This window comes from Delphinus delphis, chromosome 16 (genome assembly GCF_949987515.2).
Source record: "Delphinus delphis chromosome 16, mDelDel1.2, whole genome shotgun sequence".
NCBI lineage: Eukaryota > Metazoa > Chordata > Mammalia > Artiodactyla > Delphinidae > Delphinus > Delphinus delphis.
In genome coordinates this window covers 10586177-10608485 of record NC_082698.1, presented here as the reverse complement: position 1 = coordinate 10608485, position 22309 = coordinate 10586177, and the positions used below count along the sequence as shown (strand labels likewise).

At 35.2% G+C, this 22309-nt stretch overlaps 1 protein-coding gene across 1 annotated transcript in view; it reads left to right on the top strand.

Moving 5' to 3' along the window:
* Positions 1-22309, top strand: part of WDR11 (WD repeat domain 11) — a 54338-nt gene that overhangs the window by 5555 nt on the left and 26474 nt on the right. The window contains exons 3-12 of the mRNA XM_060033947.1: positions 1925-2078; positions 3045-3218; positions 5284-5470; positions 8161-8326; positions 8753-8867; positions 9732-9927; positions 10263-10366; positions 13397-13573; positions 16304-16388; positions 22137-22243. Coding sequence (XP_059889930.1) covers positions 1925-2078; positions 3045-3218; positions 5284-5470; positions 8161-8326; positions 8753-8867; positions 9732-9927; positions 10263-10366; positions 13397-13573; positions 16304-16388; positions 22137-22243 — 1465 coding nt within the window. The remainder of the gene's footprint in view (positions 1-1924; positions 2079-3044; positions 3219-5283; positions 5471-8160; positions 8327-8752; positions 8868-9731; positions 9928-10262; positions 10367-13396; positions 13574-16303; positions 16389-22136; positions 22244-22309) is intronic.

The window sequence follows — 22309 nt, the reverse complement described above, 5'->3', positions numbered from 1 at the left end:
CACATTTTATTAAAAAAATTCTTGCCTGAGGAAAAGATGTGTTGGAGTAGAAACCTAAGGGTTATTTAACACTGGAGATCAGAAAACTTTTTGTTTCCATCTTTTTCATGAAGGCTGTTGGAATTGGTTAGCATGCTTCCCTAACCTAGCATTTTCTATGAGTGCTTACTTACAAATACACACATCTGTGTGTCTGTGTACACGTGTCTACATAGGTATATATTTGAAGAGTCTGTGGTGTTAAGTTAGTTTACTGAACACATACTCGAACGTCAGCTGCAGGCACTGTGTTAAGGCTGGGGGATAGAAATGTGAGCGAGGCCTTGGTGATCCTGCCCTATGGAATGAGATTGGTGATAGGGTTGGTGATAGGTCAAAAGAAAGTAAACAGAATAATTAAAAAGTGTTGTGTGGGAAATGTTCTGAAGTAAGCAAGTAGGATGCTGAGCTAGAGGGGAGGGGAGGTTGTGTCCAGGGAAGGCCTTGGCTCAGGGTAAGGACTCTGTGTTTTATTCCTTACTCTGCCAGTATTCGATGCTCAGTTAATCTCTTGATTTTGTGCTGGGATTCTTGTGTTTATTTTTTAAAAAAACTATTCTTAATGATATTACTAAAACTGTGATGCACAAATTTGTTTTTTAGGGAAAAAACTGTTAACGTTATTTTCCAATTTTATGAGAGGGATAGCCAGAGTTTTTGTTTGCTTTTGTTTTTTCCTTTGCAAGGTTTTTGTAGCTGTAAGTTGTCTCCTTTTAATTAGGAGAATAGAATGCAGGAAAAGATTCTGCTTAGCAGTTTAGGATTTTACATGTTATGTCAGAATTAGGTTTTATGGTTATTACTGTGATCAAATGATATACCAATGATCATACCATTTTAAGATATGGTATTCTGGAGTTTTTTACCTGAATTCCCCATATTACTAAGGTTGTGCATCGTTTTTCATATTTTAAAGGCAGGAACATTGTGATATTTTCAAAAATATTTTAATTGCAACTTTTAAAAAATATAAATAATAAAAATTTCTGACTTTCAAGATGGAAGCTAGTTTCCTTTTTTAAAAATTTTTATTGGAGTATAGTTGATTTACAATGTTGTGTTAGTTTCTGCTGTACAGCAAAATGAATCAGTTATACATATACACATATCCACTTTTTTTTTTTAGATTCTTTTCCCATATAGCCCATTACAGAGTATTAAGTAGAGTTCCCTGTGCTGTACAGCAGGTTCTTATTAGGTATCTATTTTATATATAATAGTGTGTAAATGTCAATCCCAATCTCCCAATTTATCCCTTCCCCTGCCCTTATCCCTTGGTAATCATAAATTTGTTTACTATATTCGCGACTCTACTTCTGTTCTGTAAATACGTTCATTTGTACCCTTTTTTAAAGATTCTGCATATAAGCAATATCATATGATATTTGTCTTTCTGTACCTGACTTACTTTACTCAGTATGATAATGTCTGGGTCCATTCATGTTGCTATAAATGGCATTATTTTGTTCTTTTTTATGGATGAGTAATATTCCATTGTAGGTATGTACCACATTTTTATCCATTCCTCCATTGAGGGACATTTAGTTTGCTTTCATGTCCTGCCTATTGTAAATAGTGCTTCAATGAACATTGGGGTGCATGTATCTTTTTGAATTATGGTTTTCTCCGGGTATGTGCCCAGGAGTGGGATTGCTGGGTCATATGGTAGTTCTATTTTTAGTTTTTTAAGAAACCTCCATACTGTTCTCCATAGTGGCTGTACCAATTTATATTCCCACCAATAGTGTAGGAGGGTTCCCTAGTTTCCTATTTTTATAATATAAGCGTAGAATGGAGTTTGGGTTCCAGTTGGCGTTTTATGAAAATTGTGTATAGTTTCATCCAGTGCAAGTATTTACTTGATTTGATTTCTTCTTGATACTAGGTTAAATGGGCCAGGGAAAATTATCACCATAACATTGGCTCGCCATATTCCTTGCGCTTAGCTTCTGCTGATGTCAATGGAAAGATCATCGTTTGGGATGTAGCAGCAGGAGTAGCTCAGTGTGAGATCCAAGAGCATGCCAAGCCTATTCAGGGTGAGGAAAGTCTGTACTCTACCAAGCGTCTGTATTAATACACTTACTCTTAGAGTGGTTGGTTTTTCCCTTTCGTTTAATTTCATCACTTCTCAGTTAACTCTTGATTGTGTTTAGCCTGTTCTGCTGATCCGAATCTAGCTTTCTTTTCCTTATCAATACGCTTCTGGGCTTATTTCCTCAAAGCTCAGTTGATTTGTGCTTTGGTAAAATGCATTAATTTCAGTCTTGCCCTCAGTTGAGCATGATGAGAAAAATTAAGCTGCTGTAAACAGTCTTGTAAATGTAAGCTAGAATATAAGTAAGCTGGCCCGAACCGCTCTTTTGAATTAGCCCTCAGTGCTTACTTTCTCTTAATAGAGATACAGTTTTTTCCTCATTTTCATATAGATCATTTGTTTGCTTGCTTATGTTACTGACCTATAATCAATACAGTATTCCTGGGCTCTTCAGGCTTTGACTGAGTGGCTCTCTTGACTGAGTGAATCTTTTAAATGACTATTTAAAAAATACTTATCAAGTACTTACTGTACTATTGAACTAGATCCTTATCCTCTTTATTGTTATGGAAAAACATGAAATTCTGTAAAGTCCCATTAAGTAATTCCACAAAAACATTAGGAGAGCCTGACATTGATCATGGCTAGGACAGTCTTTGACATAAAGTTTTAAATAATGAATAGTGTAAATTGCTTTGTATTTTCTTTGAAGTAATATTTCAGATTACTTGGAAATTTTGACCTCTAGATTCTAATGTCCAGACAGCTCGTTTTTATATAATATTAGCTTTTCCTATCAATCCTGGCACATATATGCAACATTGAAGGGGGGTAGTTAAGATTTTAAGGACTATGTAAACACACACACACATACACACACACACAACTAGATATCATGGACACATTAGACAAGTAATTTGAAGTGGGTGATTTCTGAATTTTGCCTTTATTTTTCTGGTCTTTACAGATGTTCAGTGGTTATGGAATCAAGATGCTTCCCGAGATTTATTGCTTGCTATCCATCCGCCAAATTATATTGTGCTCTGGAATGCAGATACTGGCACCAAACTCTGGAAGAAGAGCTATGCAGATAACATTCTTTCTTTTTCTTTTGATCCTTTTGATCCCTCACATTTAACTTGTGAGTACTAGTTTCTTGTGGAAAATGAGTTGAGGTGTTTGTAACATATATGGTTAATGCTACACACACACACACACACACCCTTCATACACCTATAATGTTAAAATGAGAAACACATCTAGTTCATATATTTTCAGCTCTTATTAAAGATACTATGATGGTTAGAAATTTAAATCAGCAAGCCAGACCTTCACTGTGTGGAATTTGTGAACAAAATTAGATTAGTCAGAGAAAGAGAGAGTAGCTGTGTTACTCTAATTCAGACTTAATTAAATTTTTTTCTAGGAACATCGAAAGAACCTGAGTCAAGGGTTTCATTTAGTCTGTGGCCAAATTCATTTCTTCCTTTTTAAAAAACTGTTTTAATTCATGCCATGTATTTTGAGTGCCATAAACAGACGCATGTCAGGAAATGACCAAGCCCAAGGGATTTTTTTCTCGTGGAGGCAGTTTTTCCCAATGTGCTTTTGATATTTTACTGAGCTACTGATCTAAAAATCAGATTCTAGACAGATTTTTTTTGTGACTAAATTATGTAGAAAATATTTTTTATTCAGTTATCCAACAGATATTTCTTGAGCTATTATTATACGCCAGGAGGTAAAGGGAGTGGGGGAATGGGAGTGGGCAAGTTGTTGTATTAGATAAAGTGGTCAAAGTAGGTTTTATTTTGATATTTGATCAACGACTTGAAAGAGGTAAGGGGATTAACTATGGTAAAGAATGTTTTCCCTGGATTTGAATGACTCAAAATTCTAACATGTATCCACCAACATTTATTGAGGGGTGTGTGTATGTGTGAGTTGATGGAGGGAGAGTAGGTGTATGTGTGAGTTGATGGAGGGAGAGTAGGTGTATGTGTGAGTTGATGGAGGGAGAGTAGGACAGACAAGTAGAAATTAAAATGGGAAACACAGCTGTATAAATAATTGCAATACAACGTGTTTAGCCTTCGTATATATAAATGTGTGTATATGAACGTATGTGTACACTCACTCACTCATTCACTCACTAGTTTGCTGTGAAATGCAGTGCTGTGGGAGCACAGAGGAGGGCTGGCCTAGCTGGCAGCGCCAGGGAGTGAGGGCATCACAAAAGAAGGGGAATGACTGGGACCTCCTTGAAGGGTGACTTCTGTAATCTGAAAGGAGACAAGGCTTCCGGCTAATATACTGCATCTCTGTAATTCGGTTGATGAAAGTACTATATATTTCAAAGCATCAGTTGACCTAACATCTTTAATTTGCTCATTGAATGTGCTGGGGTTGTCATGATTCTTGAATGCTGCTTTGTTCCCTGTGTTTAAAGCAGCCTTGCTGATTGCCAGGATAGATAAGACTTTTATAATCAGATATGTATTAGTATTAGCCCGTTTTGAGGGGGATTATTTTTTCATTCATAAAAAGGCATAATTTATATTGTTAAATGTGGTGCTGCCTCCTTGAATATTTCCATTTTCTGTACACTTAGTAAACTGCTGTTGGCACTTTAATTTTACTCTAGATGTAAAGAGAAAAAGAACACTCTTTACACATCCCGAGGTTCAATTTGATACGCAAGAAGAAAAAGGAAAATATATTTAGACTGAGTAGCTCATGATAATGATGAAAAATTAGTATCATCAAGTCAAATATTTGAACTTACCAAGTGTGATATGCAGAGCCTCTTACATATGGGATTTTTTATTTCTTCTGTGAATTTTATATTCTGAAAGTCTTTGGATTTTGAAGTTATGGGATATAATGAGGAAAGGTTTTTAATGAAAGTCCATACACTGAATATATTTGGAAGAACAAACATTTGTTCTTTCTGCCAGTAACCTTCTGGTATCTTTTTAATTAAAACATTAATTTGGAATGCTGAGCTTGGAGGCCTCTGATGAATTGTAATGGACCACCAGTTTCACTTTAATTTGGAGAACATTCCCGTTATGTTATGACTGCATAACACTGCCAGTTCTATATTATTAAAATTATCATTACCTTGCTCTCAAAATTGTATTGGAATAAAACTCTATGCTATACTTGATTAAACTTTAATTAGAGTTTTGTTTCTCTCAATACAGTACTCACCAGTGAGGGCATTGTATTCATCTCAGACTTCTCTCCATCCAAGCCACCCTCAGGCCCTGGGAAAAAAGTGTACATATCCAGCCCACACTCCAGCCCAGCTCACAACAAGCTGGCTGCAGCCACAGGGGCCAAGAAGGCTCTTAATAAAGTGAAAATCTTAATCACGCAAGAGAAACCTAGGTAAGTTACAAGTGTAAAACTAACAGCAACATTCATTTATTTATTCAACATTTATCTAGTTATAATCTATTCATGAAAACCTCATTTTTGGAGATGTACTAAGATTAATTTTCTTCTTCATGTTACCCTTTCTTGTTTGTAGTTTTGAATTTATAAGAGGAAAAATGTTTTTTGTTTCTTCCCCGAAGAGATTGAGCATTAACGTGGCTCCTTTGTTTCCAGTAATGTGGTAAACGTCCCCCATTGATTTTGACACATGAAAAGTTTTGACTTCTGAAAATAAGAGATAAAGATTCTAAAATTATGGCCATTGAACACATTAAAAATTGGGGGACAAAAGCTGGATTTTCATTTTAAATACATTTTCCTGACTTAAATGCTGTGTAATCTCATTAGCCAATAAAATATAGGTGTTTTTCTCATGCATGTAAAGATGTTTCCTGTACTGGTTAAGGGCCAAGATTCTAAGGGAAGCTGTAGCTCTGTGACTCAAAGTATAATTTAATCGTGCTCAAATTTCACTCTCCCAATCTCTAAGATAGTGTTTGAAAGGATTTCTTAGGGTTGTAAGGATTAATAGGTGCAATAGCTTAAGTACTGAACATAGTGTCTGATACTCAATAAGCATTCTTTTGGTAAAGGCTAGCTATTATTATTTATTTCAGAAATTTCAACTGAGTACAATTTTATTTTAAAGAACTAATTTTATGCATTAAAAATAGATTTCTGTCATTTTCCTAGTGATATGGTAGTTCTTATATTTTTATTGCTTTGGTAGTTTTTTTGGCATTCTTTTTTTTTTTTTTCCTCGTGGTACACGGGCCTCTCACTGTTGTGGCCTCTTCCGTTGCGGAGCACAGGCTCCGGACGCACAGGCTCAGCAGCCATGGCTCACGGGCCCAGCTGCTCCGCGGCATGTGGGATCTTCCCGGACCAGGGCACGAACCTCTGTACCCTGCATCAGCAGGCGGACTCTCAACCACTGCGCCACCAGGGAAGCCCTGGCATTCATTTTTTAAAAGCTTTTATTTTTAATATGCTAAGATTATTCTATCTAGTCTTTGTGGGTAATTACCTAAAGAATGTAAAATACAAATTGCTCTACAAATACATTCTGAATTTATATGTAAATATAATTTTTATATAGTAAACCATAGGCTGATTAAATTCACTAATTTATCCCTCACCCTGTGCTGAAATAATTTAAGATTACTCCTTAAATATCTTGAGAACTTTTTATTTACTTTGCATTGATTCTGTATCATAATTATTTTTTGCCTGCATAGTTTTATAAGTTATGATTTATATACATTATATTTTCTGTCATGTGAATCATATGTTCATCTTGAGTACTGGGGAAATGCATTATTTATCCCTTCAAATAGAACTACTCTGGGAACTTTCACATACATTATTACATATAATCTTGCTACAATCCTGGGCAGTAGTACTGTGCCCACATTATAAATGAGGAAGCTGAGTTTCACATTGTTTTAAATATGCTACTTAAGCTCACCCAGCTAGGAAGTGCAGAGCCAGGATTTTAATGCAGTCCACATCCCTGTCTCTAGTCCTCTAATCTATTTTAAGTTTCAAAACCTTTTAATAAAATTGTTGTGTAAGAAAAAAGGTACATAATTGTATGCCCATTCCTACTGAAATATATTAAATATAAATTTATTATAAAATAAAGTTGTGATTAAATATATACCACAATCACAACTTACTAAAATGAGTTTTGAGTCTAACAGTCTTTATAATCCTCATATCATTTCATCTCTTTTATTTACACAGAAGAAAATGCTGTGGTAAGTGAATAAAGTACAAAGCTTTGTTTCAAGAAAGCTTTAAGACAGCTGAAAAGTGAATGAAGGCGGAGTAGAGGAAGTGCCTTCCTTGCCCAAGCCATGCAGAGAGTGCAGTGACTCCTGATCCAGTTGCCTAGCCCTAACTGCCCTACGTGCTTTATGTTTTAGTCCTGAGGCTTCATTTCAGCAGTCTATCTAGTACTTCTAATTACAAAATAACAATAAAACTACTGTCTTAAGAATGCCGTATAGTATTGTCACTGACCATCTCATACCACAGACTTACTACTTTACTTTACATTTTCACATATTCAGAAACATGTCTCTATCCGACCTATACAGTATCATTGTCGTAATTTGGATTTTGGCACAAAGAAGAGATCTAATTTTTAGATGCTAGCCTGTGTTGGTCATTTCAGGAAACAGTTGTACATTCTCATTGACAGTTATTATATGGAAAGTACAAAATTCAATTCTTTTTTAGCTTTTTCTGATATGAATAAAGTCTGACTCATTTTTTTAAATTGAATTATGGTTAATTTACAATGCTGTGTTAGTTTCTGGTGTACAGCAAAGTGATTCAGTTATACGTATTATATTACATGTTCTTTTTCAGATTCTTTTCCATTATAGTTTATTACAGGATATTGAATCTAGTTCCCTGTGCTACACAGTAGGACCTTGTTGTTTATCTGTTTTATATATAGTAGTTTGTGTCTGCTAATCCCAAACACTTAATTTACCCCTCCCCTACCTCCTTCCCCCTTTGGTAACCATAATTTTGTTTTCTGCTTCTCTCAGTCTGTTTCTGTTTCATGAATAAATTCATTTGCGAGTCTGACTCATTTCTTGGTGCCTGAAGTAAATGTTTACTTTTTTCAGTGCTGAATTCATGACTCTCAATGATTGCCTTCAGTTGGCATACCTGCCTTCCAAAAGGAATCACATGTTGCTGCTCTATCCTCGAGAGATTTTAATCCTTGACCTTGAGGTGAATCAGACAGTGGGTGTGATTGCAATAGAACGAACAGGAGTTCCATTTCTGCAGGTATCTACAACTTATAAATTATATTACCACAAGTTGATTATGAATTATATAGAGAAAAACCATAATTTTGCAAAAGTCCTTAGTCTCACTTTCTCTTTTTCTATTTATTTAAAGATTAACAATGTTACTTTATATTCCTTATTTTTCTGCACTTTAGATTGGTTTGATTTAACCCTAGAAATTCTTCTGACTGATCTGAAGATATGTACTGAACTATTTAAGTTACATGGATAAAGACAGATTGTTTTAGGATTATTGATGGATATTTTAAATGTTCATTTAGTTTTAAAACTAGGGGATTATATGTGTATTTTTGTGTTTGGGGGTTTTTTCCGCCCATATTCTCTAAATATGAGTTTATGAATCTCACCGTATATACTTTTAAAATCTATTGTTTTTAAAAACAAATACATCATCTATTTAAAGGTAATACCCTGCTTTCAGCGTGATGGTTTATTTTGCCTACATGAAAATGGTTGTATAACCTTACGTGTTCGAAGATCTTACAATAGTATTTTCACCACTTCAAATGAAGAACCAGGTGAGTTTATATTTCACAATAATGTTAATTATATTTTTCTTCAGAATGATTTTATAAAGCTTCATGTGGCAAATACTTACCAAAGCATGGAGTTAATAATAATCCTTGCCTTAAGAAAGTAGAATATGGTTATAACATGAGGCATAAAAAAACCCAGGCCCAAGATAATCTCTGAGTATTATAACAGTGCACCTCTTGTATGCTGCAAAGATAGTAATATTTTGTAATCCCTTCTTGATTATATCCATGAGCTAAGTGGATGTTATCTTTTGTGATTATTTCTTTAGCACAAGTCCAACCTTGTATATACCTTTATTATTACACCCCTTTGACTTCTCTGCTTTAGGATTTCCATGGTAAAGTAACAGGTTAATAAGTCTCCAGGGCATTCAGTTGTCAGTTTCAATCTTATCCTGGAGAACAAAACTGATGTTTTTATGGAATGATGTACTATGTAAAGGTGAAAGTGACTTTCACATCTTTTATAAAGTATAATTATTTTCAGGCTTATTGTAGACCACAGTAAATTATGTTGGGCTACAAGTGCACTGTTAATTATTTAATCATATATTACTGTTGATCCTTTTTCAAAAAATTTCCTTTATTTTAAAAATATTAAATAGACTATTTTGATAATAATTGTTATTTTGGAAATTAAACTTGGTATAGACGGTCATTAAGTAAATTTTCTTTATATCCTGAAGAAATTAGTAATTGTAAACAGGGAAGCCATTTTTGACAAACTTTGCATTAGTGAAGGGATGATATTCTTTTTGGTTGAGGTATTATTTAAATTAAAACAAGTAGCAGTGACATTGATACGTTTGCTCTCTAATATTTAAAAGAAAACTATACTCTGTTAAGATCCAGATCCTGTCCAGGAGCTTACCTATGATTTACGAAGCCAGTGTGATGCAATCAGGGTGACAAAAACTGTCCGTCCCTTCAGTATGGTGTGTTGTCCTGTCAATGAGAATGCAGCTGCCCTCATAGTGAGTGATGGCAGGGTTATGATATGGGAACTGAAGTCTGCTGTTTGTAATCGAAATTCACGGAACAGGTAAATGAACCAATAGGATCTCTTTTTTGTTTTGCTTTGTTTCCCCCTTTCTTTAGATTACCAGAATCATATAAAAATAGCAGGACCTTTTTTCTGAAAAAAATATTTTTAAATCGATAATTAAGACTTTAGATTATTAGGAGATTATGTAAACCTGCTAGAGATATTTCACCTATGGGTTAGATTAATGAATACTGTAAAAATTGATAGAATACTATGATCTAAAATTAGTATTTTGAGTTACTAACATGTGATGCAGGTTTTAAATATGTAAGAACCAGGTTTTAAATATGTTTTAAATATGTAAGAACCATCTAATTATTATGTCTTTGCAGTAGTTCTGGCGTGTCACCTTTATATTCACCCGTGTCTTTCTGTGGAATTCCTGTAGGAGTGCTACAGAATAAACTCCCAGACCTCTCCTTAGATAACATGATTGGTAAACTGCTTTTTTTTTCTCTCACTTTTATGTTAGGTATACTTTTTGAAGGGCAAAATTAATAGTCAGTGGTTGCAGTTATTGTAAAGTCAAAGTTAATACTTCAGAAAACTAAAATGTAGACTTATTCTTTCCTAAATAAATCAGAGGGGTATAAAATACTTAAGCATAAGAGTGCCTGAAGTAGTATAGACTATTATTGTAGTGCTGGAATTAGAAAATGTTCATTCGTGAGGGACTCTGATCTAAAGGAAAGAGATGGCATGAGGCATCTGGATGCTGCATATATAGCCCTTGCTGGGCAATACCATACCTCCTCCTCCATGCTCGCTGCTCCCTCAGCTCAGAATTGAACACACTCTTCCTCCCTCTCCCTTTCTGCTACTTATTCAAAATTCAGCTCAGGTGTTGCTTTCTTTAACCTCCCAAGCCTGATTAATGTGGTCCCTAATAGTCATCAGCTGATTGTAGTTGTGATTTGACTTGTCTTTTTCCCTACAGTAAATTATAAGCTTCACAAGGGTGGGACAGTGCTTGATTCAGCTTTGCATCCCCAGCGCTCAGCCCAGGGCCTTGCGCATTCTAGATGTGTGATAAGTATTTATTGAAGGAATAAAGTAACTGAGCAGTATTAGAAAAAATCGTCTTAACTTTTTGACTTACATTTTCTTATTTTCACGTTGGGAATTCTTACTTCAACAAATATTTATTTGCAGATAATATATTGCTTCAAAGTTAATTATTATAGGACCACTGTATATTCAAGGAAGAATGAGGATTGGTGGTTTCAAATATATACAACTAGAAATTGTAAATATGCCAAGCAGTACCGACGTCTAATTCTTTTAAAATTGTGGCTAGTGGTTTATAAAGGATTTTCTTTATCACTATTTGTTCTCCCACAGTGTAATTGAAAATGGATATTATTTACTAGGTTCTTTTGTTTAAATGCTGTAAAGATCCATGATATACTAGAAAGAGCATTAACTTATTAATCTTCTTAATCAGAGGTGACATTTATTGAGTGCTTAATACTATGTTAAATACTGTGCCAAATTCTCTTTAAGTATTAGCTCAACAACCCTGCAAAGTAGGTACTATTATTATTATTACTTCCATTTTATGTATGTGGGAACTGAGACCCAGGGGGATTAAAAAACTTGCCCCGGACTACACAGCCGATAAGTGGAAGTGTGAACCTAGTCATCCCAGTCTCCCTGGCCATGGCGTCTAGTCCCGGCTGCTTCACCGTAATCTAAGCAAGACCTCTCCAGACCCTGGTATTCTCACAATTCCTGCCAGCCGTGGAATCCTTGTGCTCAGGGACACTAACTTTTATACTTAAAATTCTTTTCACCTTCTAGACATAAATCCATAGGAGGAAGTTTAGACACATAATTGTTTTGCAAAATTTATTTTATTAGTTACACAATTTTCCAAGTTAATTGACCTTGTCTGCACTTAATATAAAATATTAAAGTGAAAAGAATTACAAACACACATGCACAGAACTAATCAGTAATACAAAGCCTGTAGGAGTTTGTAATTTTATGCTGTTTAGGTATCTAAGTGATATAACTTACATTTTTTAGGAGACAAAATGATACAGATTGTATAGCAGTTCTTGACAGTGTTGTTGATTTAAAAGTATTAAATAAATCTTTGTTACTTGAAAACATTTTAATTAAAACTTTTAATTAAACTTTTAATTTGAAATTCACTATGTACTTAGTGGTAATTGAAAGCAATTCAGTTAAATACAGAGGCCTGATTTATATTCATTGGGTAAAGGCTGCTGCTTAGTAAGGCCTAATCTGCCCTACTTTGTGAATCATCTGCCCTACTTTGTGAATCACCTCACATGGAAGATGCTTGAAGAGAAATATGGCAGTTTCCTGAAGTGAACTCCAAGCTGCAAGGGTTGGTAAACATGGTACCTACCTGTAGAACTTGCCATTCCTTTAGACCCCATCTTTGTTACTAAGATTGATACCAGTTGTATGGCTTATCCTAAGGGATCATTTATTTGGATTCAACTGATGGCCTTTTTTTCTGTATATCTTACCGATTTTACAATAACATCATTACTAAAACAACTTTACAGCTTTAAAAGGTTTAGTTAGAATCCCGTCACCCACTTCTAGTAATTATTTCATTCTTCCCTTTCTCTGTGTGTGTGTGTGTGTGTGTGTGTGTGTGTGTGTACATATATATATACTCACACATATTCCTGATATGTACTTTTGACAACTTTATCCCAGTATTCAGTAGTGCTTTAAAGGAAGAAAATTTTTATACCGTTATTAGTGAATGGTTTTGATTTTGTTGCACACTTTGTATTCACATTTTGTGAATGGTTTTTATTTGAATCATCTTTTTAGTTTGAAATTTGATACCTAAGTACGAATGCTGTATCTAAAAATAATGCCATTTAAGACAACTATCACTAGTGACGGTTTATATATTAGTAATTATAAGTATGTATTTAAATTTTATTTTACTTATTTGTATAAAAATATGTAATTATAAAGCTTAAATGTTGTAATTACATTGACACATTAAGATTTCTTATTTGAAATCTAAATGAGTTCTTTGAACCTGCTATTTGTGATTACCAATTTTATGTGCACTTTAAAGAGCATCAGATTGAAAAGTAACCCTTTAGAAAGGCAGTAAGACAGGAATGCTCTGTAATATCTCATGCTACAGAAACTGTTCTCTAACCCTAGTCCTCTTGATTTGCCTTGGGTGCCCTAATACCAGGAACTTTGGCTAAAATGGTGTTTCTTAGAAGACACAGGTCCCTGAATTCTGGATAGCAGTACTCTGGAGTAACCTATCCTTTGAGATATTAGATGATGCAGTTTAAGTCCCATAGCCAAGTAAGACTCGGTGTATAGCTACAGGCACTAGAGTGCTACATTACACCTTCTAGACCTGAAGAGTATACTTCCACTGTAAAGTTCCTTTAGATTTTTAAGAACAGCGTATGTTACAGTTAACATATTTGTATTTTTTATTACAAATCAGGGCAAAGTGCAATTGCTGGGGAAGAACATCCCAAAGGCTCCATGCTGCAGGAAGTGCAACTCAAATTCCTGCTAACAGGTCTGCTTTCAGGACTGCCCTCACCCCAGTTTGCTATCCGTATGTGCCCACCATTGACCACAAAAAATATCAAGATGTATCAGCCATTGCTTGCTGTTGGTGAGTATTGGACCTCTTCTTTTTTTAATTCTTAATGTCTATTTTACATTTTTAAGATATTTAAGTTTCCTGGTTACTAGAAAATCCTTTATTCTCCTTTAAAATGCTTTAAGAGGAGGAAGAGGCTAAATGAAATTGTATAAATACTCATCTTGAAATACTTTTTTTTCTGTTCTATTAATCTTTTTTAATCATAATGATAACTCATTCACCTGACACCAGATGACAGAGACCCTGACACCATGAGTACATCTCTAAAATGTCAGGAGGAAAGTCCCTGTGTAATGCTGAAACCAGACTCCTTGTCTTTTCTTGGACCATCTCAAGCTCTTCCTGTGCATGTCATTTTGTTATTAGTTTTTGTTAACTAATAATATAGTCACACTTAATAGTTTAATAATAAGTTTCTTCATGTGCTAAGAATTGTATGTTAAACCTGGTTTTATTGTGTTTAACGTGGCTATTGTCTTTATAAACTAAAGATTTGCCTTTTGGGTTGAAATTGCATATTTTTATGTTGTAGATAAAAAAAATTGGTCTGGGTTTCAACTTGCTGTCACAGTAATTTCATGGTAATGGGATTAACCTGATTTCTTTTACAGAGAGGACCAAATTTCTATTTGCTACTAAATACATAAGGTTAAAATTCATTTCTCTAAAATTTTGAACAATAATATATTTGTTTGAAATTGTCAACATTTTTCTTAAGATGCTATTGGTTTGACTTCTGGCTTTTTCCCAGAAGGTCTATAAACATGTGATTTGCGATTCTTTTTTTTCCTAAAATGAAAACCCGACCTTATGGCCAGTGTGTCTCAACTTAATGGCTGATTTGTGAGCCCTCATGGCTCATTTGAGTATTACTGTTTGGCACTACTCTTATTTTCCCATTATTATCTTTTGAAAGTGATTTGAATTTTAAGGTTCAGTGGTCTGCGTTTACAGGTGTCCAGATTTATATAAATGCAGATAGATGTTTAATTTTTATTTTAGAAACTATTGATATTAAAATTCTCATTGAGGTTTCAATTGGGATTGGTCAGTGTACATAGTATGTACATCTCTGTACAAGGTCAGTATACCTTCTCTTTCAATTTAGGAATTTATTAATTTCTTGGAGAAAATTACTTCTTGGGATAGCTAGATAACAAGAGCTGAGTCAGGCTCTGAGATTTCCATTGTAGAATAAGCTGTATTGTGCTGGTATATAGTGAATAGCAAGTCATTTATTGAATTTAGTATAATAACAAAGTAAAAGCAAAAAATATAAGTGCCTAAAGTCTTGCAGAGTCATTAGAAAAGAGAAGCAGAGTTCAACCAGAATTACTTCTTCTTGGGCCCCTTAAGTATTAAATCATAGTTTCAACATCATCAAAATGTGCAGAATGTAGAAATCATATGATTATTATGAACATCTGATAATTGAAAAGTTTTAGTAATTCTTTAGATATTTTCTCAGTACTAGAAGATACTGTAGAATAGGTGATAAAAGTAATAAGTAAGTGTAATACTGTATTTCTCTAGAATAGTTTTGCAAGAAATTTCTGAAGCTTTAATTCAGCAAGTTAACTAAAATTGGAAATTGCCTAGCATTTTTACATTTATTGTTATTATATTATTATTATTTCTACAGTCTATTACTTTGTATGAATCCATTAATTCTTTTAAGTCATGTGCAGTGAGAAAGTGATTGTGCGGTCACTTACATTGTTCACTTTTCTTGCTTGACTTATAAAAACATGTTAAGGGCTGAAAACGTTACTTTCTCAAGAAAGTGTTACTTTCTCAAGTGGCCATGTCCCTTCTAATTAAAATATGACATATTACCTGAGACCACGAAAAGCTTTAGGCATAATAATAGCTACAAATCATAATTACAGTGATAACAGAAATAGTAATAATCATGTACTTACTTTGTGCAGAGTGTTGTACTAAGTGTTTTACGTACGTTTCTCATTTAATCTCCAACAAATAGATTTTCCATTATTCCCATGTTAAAGGGATACTAACACAAATTTAGTGTGGGCAAGTAATTTGCAAAAGTATAGGGCAGAGCCAGGGCTTAAACTCAGGCTTCTTTAACGGTAAAATCCACAGTGAACCACTGTACTTCGCTTTACTTTATGATGTATTTAATGTTAAAGACAGAACAAAACCAAAATCTTTGTAAAGAAAACTAGAGAAATCTGGTTAATGAGTTCTGCTAGGTTGCCTTTTTGAGGATCAGTTATAATAAACATTCAAAAAGCTTAAGAAGGTGCATCTTCAGATTTTGTGTGTATTGAATTAGGTTGTGAAGTCTTTGAAAATCTGTCCCTGGATTTAGGTAAGATTACAGAGCACGTGAGATTAAGCCCTTTTTTTTTTTTTGCGGTACGTGGGCCTCTCACTGTTCTGGCCTCTCCCGTTGCAGAGCACAGGCTCCAGACGCGCAGGCTCAGCGGCCATGGCTCACGGGCCCAGCCGCTCCGCGGCATCTTCCCGGACCGGGGCACAAACCCGTGTCCCCTGCATCGGCAGGTGGACTCTCAACCACTGCACCACCAGGGAAGCCCTAAGCCCATTTTTGATGAGAGGGAAGACAGAGAAGTTTACTCTTTCTTCACACCTAGCTTGGGTTCCTTTTATAAAATATAGATGTTGTAAAATAATTGAAATCTTGAGAAAAGACTTTTGTTAGATTTGGAACTTCCACTAGATTAATTCTCCTCTACTATGTCATTTTAATAGGTACAAGTAATGGTTCTGTCCTGGTGTACCATCTCACCAGTGGGCTGCTGCACAAGGAGTTAAGCATCCACTCGTGTGAAGTCAAGTGAGTCTGTCATTGGGATATTGAAATTATAAACATATGTAATACCAGAAAAAAGTTCTTGTGGACTTTTCTACACTGAATACTCTGCAGTGGTGATTATTTGACTGAAAACTTTGAGTAATGCATATTCATGTCCAACTAATGGCTATGTTCATTAAGGATGAGTACTAATTGTTTACTTTGTAGAGAACATTATGCAGTGGAGAATTTTTTTCTCACTTTATTTCTGCATCTTATTTATTTCTCCTAAGGCCAAGGCTATTTTCTCACTGGATATCACTCTGTTCCCTTGTTCCGGTTTATATAGTTTGTTTTCCTTTTCTGTAAAGATCCCTCAGTAGGACTGCTTGTGAAAATTTTGAATAAGGTCATTTAAATTGTTAATTAATCTCATTTATTCTTTCATTTTGAGATGTGATCTGTTTTATGAGTTCTCTGTATGCAGAGGTATCTGAGGGAAGGCTAACAGAACAGAAGGATGACTCTTGCTTTCTGTTTTAAAGTACATACATGCCACTCCAATAAAAATTTTGTTAAAATAAATAAAAATAAAGTACATACATACCTGCTCCATAGCATTATCTTGCTGATCACATGACTATATTCCTTTCTTTGCCCTGGCAATGATGGATTGTAAAGTTACACATATATAATATAAATTTATTAATCTTCAAGTAGTTTTTGATGATGTTGGAACAGATGTATCCGAAAGGCCATTTCTCACTTCTGTACATTATATTATAGTTATAGTTCTCATGTGTACGTTAAAATTCTTAGTGAACCCTTAGTGTGCACATTATTCGGAATAAATGCGTTTTCTAAATGGGGAATGGTCAACCCTTGAAGTATCACAACTTCTGATTGTGATGGAAGTTTCTGAAGAGTTTATGTTGCCTTATTCTTTCAAGTGCATGATTTTTTGGTACAGCCTGAGTGACTGTTTATCGCCACCTTATGCTGTGCCCCTACAATATCTCCCTAAATACATCTACATGGAGGATTAATGTCGTCAAAAGTGTTAGGCTTTTGGGGTGCAGAGACACAGGTAACTGCTTGGATCCTTCCAGGCTGTTGTTCATCTTTTCTCTCTCCTTCCAGTAGTCCCTGCTGCCACTGATACCTTCTCTCTTCCTTTCTTTCCTGTCTGCGTTGCTTCTCTTGACGTTTCCTTTCACCCCTGGCTTTTGTTTGCAGTGTTCCCTTTTATGGCAAACACCAATCAATCAAAACTCACCATTTAATCAGTATTTGTTCTAAGGATTATGTTAAGTGTTAATACTTTTCAGGCATTGTTTCCTTGAATCCTCACTACAACTCTATGCAGTAGGCACTATTATTATTCCCAATTTACAGAAGAAGAACTGAGTATTGTGGAGTCATGAAAAGGTACATGGAATTCAATCCAGGCGTTTCAGGCTTCAGAACTGAGCTCTTAGGATACATGTGCTAAATCTCCAGCTAAAAAATTCACATAGATCAGTTGGGAACATTTTGGCAATAAGATAAAAATGTTGACTAAGCCGGGATTAATGCCAGGAATTTGGTACATGCTTCTGGAAAGTCAAGCACATTGTCATTTTTTTCGGAACACTGAAATCTTATTTATTTATTTGTTTGTTTATTTATTTATATTGAGGTATAGTTGAGATATAACATATTAGTTTCAGATGTACAGTGTAATAATTCAATACTTGTGTATATTGTGAAATGATCACCACAGTATGTAATCTTTAATAAAGACAAGATAGCTAGTTAATCAGGGAGCTATTTGCTGTAAGTAAGATTGTTATCCTGGATTGTTCAGGTCATAGATGTCACTAAATACATGACTTACACGTGTTATGATAATATTTGTTATTGACACCAAAATTATTTATAACGTGTTACTTGGGGTACCGAATAGCTCTAAGGGGTATGCTACTCAGTCAGGCTAGTGTTGTGAACAATCACGCAAGTATGCTCCATTTTTTTTAAATATAAATTCTCCCTCTTAATTGCCATTTTGAAGATAATTCACATTTTACATCCAGAGATGGTGCCCAAGAGGATGCTAAAATACTGCTGTCTTTGTGTTTCAATTAATGCAATTGTAGTATTACAATTAAAAGCCATTATGAGAATTTCACAGATGTGCTATAAAAATTGCTGAACTTATTAGCAGTAAACCCAATATGTTCTAGATACTCATATGCAAATTAAAGGCCAACTTTAGAAAGTTGTTTTTCTACTTAGTACTAAAAGTGTTTTTAAAAACCACTTCATCTTAAGTACTTCAGTCTTTAGCATACATATGGCCTGGTACTGCCTAACTACAGATAGTTGCATCTATGCGTTTTTTGAAAGCTATGATGTTTTAACCAGTTATGCTTTACAAATATGAAATATATATTGAGCCTCTTCTGTATGCCTGTAAACAGACAAAACCTGGGAAGCTTATAATCCAGTGGAAGATACCTAGAACTAAATAATGTAGAGTGGTACATATAGGTTTTCTTAGATTATTAGAGTTCTTATATTATTAGTTGGTGTCTTTGTCCAGTAGGCTAAAATTACAATAATATAGCCCAATACTATTTTCAGTGTCAAAAATTGTTAAAACAGTAGTTTATATGGGTATCAAAACACTGATTGACTCAGTATTGCTTTGAGCACATTGAGTGATTTGTGGAAAGTAAAATGATCTCTATTTTGTCTGTCTGTACATTTGCCGAAGTTAGTTTCATATAACGGTAGGACTTCAAGACCTTTCAGAAAGTGTTTGCTCCCCCCAGCCACCCAGTGTTGAGAAGTAGCTAAGGTAGCATCCCCAATGCAGGTGAACAGGCCCAACTTGGGAATCCATAGGAGTCAGAACACTGAATCCCTATTGGTAGATTCTAAGGTTACAATTGTTCAGTAGCAAGGAATGCTACAAAACAAACTTAGACTGAGTCAGAAAATGAGCTGCTGTTCTTAAGAGTTTTTATAGAGCTCAGTGTGTGGTTAAACCTAGACAATGGTTTTCTAATCCTGGGAGCAGTGTTGTGCTCAGCTGTGTTTGACAAGAGTTTTCATTCTTTTCTTTTGAGAAATAATCCCCTCCTTATCTAATACACTTTGAAGTCCAACTCGATTTTTATTTTCTTTAGTTGATCAGTAGGAGTCAGATGTACAGGCTGCTGCTGGAATCTGCTCAAAGGCAGCACACTTGTGGTGCTCGATTATAAATAAGCAACCACCCATGTTCTGCTATATCCTGAACACTGGGACATCCTGTAAACTGGGGGGAAAGCACTTCTCTGAGTATGTACGTCACTTAGAAACATAAGGAGGCACGGTAGGCTTTTTTTGGACATCATTCTTTTAATCTAACGGAATTTGCTGAGTGCCTGTCACGTGCTTAGAGAGACAGGGCATGGTACCTCCCTTCTAAGAGACTACAGTCTACTGCAGTGCTTCTCCATCAGTCGCACTGTCGTTTCCACTGAAAGCTGTTGAGGCTTTCAGGCAAAACCCTATTTGCCCTTTGAGTCTCAGCTTTAACGTTTCCCCAGGAAGCCCAGCCTGGCCCCTGAGACCAGATTCCATGTGACTCTTACAGGGTCCTGTTGAACTCAGCACTGTTCTCTTTTGAGATAGATAATACCAGATGCACTTGTATAATGTCTCTTTTCTGCTAGATTGTAGGCTCCTGAAGGACAACAGTTACCTCCATCTCATTCACAGCTGTATTCCCTAGCCTAGCAAACTCGCTAGCATGTACTGGGTACTTAATAGCACAGGCACCGGCATATATGGGGTACCTAACAGATGTATTTTTAAAAATAATAAATGAAAAGTGGGAGGACTGAAATTTTTACTGTCCAGAGGTAGTGGCATTACTATACTGGAGTATAAGTAGTTCAGATTGCCAGCAGCAAGACTTGGAAAGTATATCTTAAGGTTTCTGTGGGTAAACGGATCTGATTGAAGCTACCAGACTTATTTAGAGAACAGAAGTTCAAAATGATTCTTGTCTCCTTTTGTTCACTCTCAGTAGAAAAATTAATGAGTACTATGTGTTAGGGAAAAGAAAGAGAAACAAGACAAATTGACTTTTCCAGTGAATAATTAACCAACTTATATTGTAGTCTCTATAGGTGCAGTTTGAGTATAGTAAATGAGGAGGCCTAGTGAAGAAAATAGGGCTTGAGTTAGATCTTGAAGTAAGAGTAATTATTGATGGTGATTATGAATACATACAGTGCTTACTCTGTGCCAGGCCTTCTCTATGCACTCAGTGTTATTACTCCTGCACAGCAGATGAGGAAACTGAGAGGTAGAGGAGCACAGAGCTAGTAAGTGCTGGAGCTGGGACTTGATACTAGATAGTATTTGAACAGGGAAGGAGAGGGGTCGTTCCAGTCATGGAAGTTCTCAAGAGTTCTCCGTTTTTAGCAGCCTAATCTGAGTGTTTCAACACAACTTTACATTTGAAGAGTTATAAATTGATAACTACAGTAATTCCCTGCTGTTGCAAATGTTATTTTCAGTTCTCTTGGGATTATCTTTGCTCCTCTGAGAAAAGACAAGTAGGTGGGTACACAGGGGTCAGTGAGGAAAAGCTACTCTAGTTAAAATAGCAAGGTTTTTAACATCTGAACCTTTTTAACACAAGGTTCAGATGATTGAGAGGTAAGTTTCATGCCGAATGGCTTTGGAAGTCACACAGAAGAGTTTGGATTTGATGCAGGAGCCATTGTATTGATACCTTTTCTTGGGCAGGTGAGAGACATGTTCAGAGCAGTATTAATGCTAAATCTAGCAAGAGCATTCAAATTGGAGTAGAAGTGGAAAAACTAGATCAGAGGTCAGCAAACATTTTCTGTAAAGGACAGATGGCAAATATTTTAAGCTTTGTAGGCCATAAAATTTCTGTCACAATTACTCAGCCCTGCCATTGTATCGTGAAAGCAGCCATAGACATTATGTCATTGTTAAAAATGGTTGTCCTGTAAATGCTGATGAGCAATTGCATATAGAACAGAGGTTTAGACTTGCCTCCCAGTCAGCTCCATTACCTTGTAAGCAATGCAGGGTAATAGTAGTGTTTCTCACTTCTTTTTGTGACTCTGATGAATTCGCTTGTCCTGGGTCCCCCCCATTTTCCATTGATGGTGAAGCCAGTTACGTTAGTGGGAAAAAAACAGAGACTCACCTACTATCAGTCCCAAATAAAGGGGACTCCCAGGACATTAGGTTGATAGGTTACTTACTCGTCTGATTTTTCTTTTATGCTTTTCTCTAATTGACATACTGTTTGGAACGTTCATCCACTTCCAAATCTAATAGCTCAGGTTGTATTGTTTGCTTCAGGAATTTCTGCTTCCTAACCAACTAAGAATTTTGATAAAATTTGATAAAGTTCCTACGTGTGCTCAACTTTAAGCAGTCTGCTCAGAATATTTCTGTACCAGTTGTTTTTAACCAGTGGAATTCTTGGCAAATACTGTGATGTGACTCCTTTGCCAGATTCTAATAGCCATTTTAGTGCTATGAATTCTGATAACCTGTCTTCTTATTGGATCTGGAGATAAAGTTTTATTAGAAATAATTTTATATATGTTGGAAATGTATGATAATATAGCCTCAAATAAATGTCATATTAATATAATTCCTTAATTATCTTGTATAATAAAATTTAGGTCATAGAAAAAACTTATTTTTCAAATAAATTTTTCAGACAAAAAAAGAATATTAGATTAATCTTTGTTTAATTTCTCATTATAGGGGTATTGAATGGACGAGTTTAACTGGTTTTCTTTCTTTTTCTACCTCAACACCAAACAACATGGGATTAGTGAGGAATGAACTTCAGCTGGTTGATCTTCCAACAGGTTTGTGTATTTAGACTATTAAGATATTTAAAATGGTACCATCATATTGATCAAAGATGTTGCTAT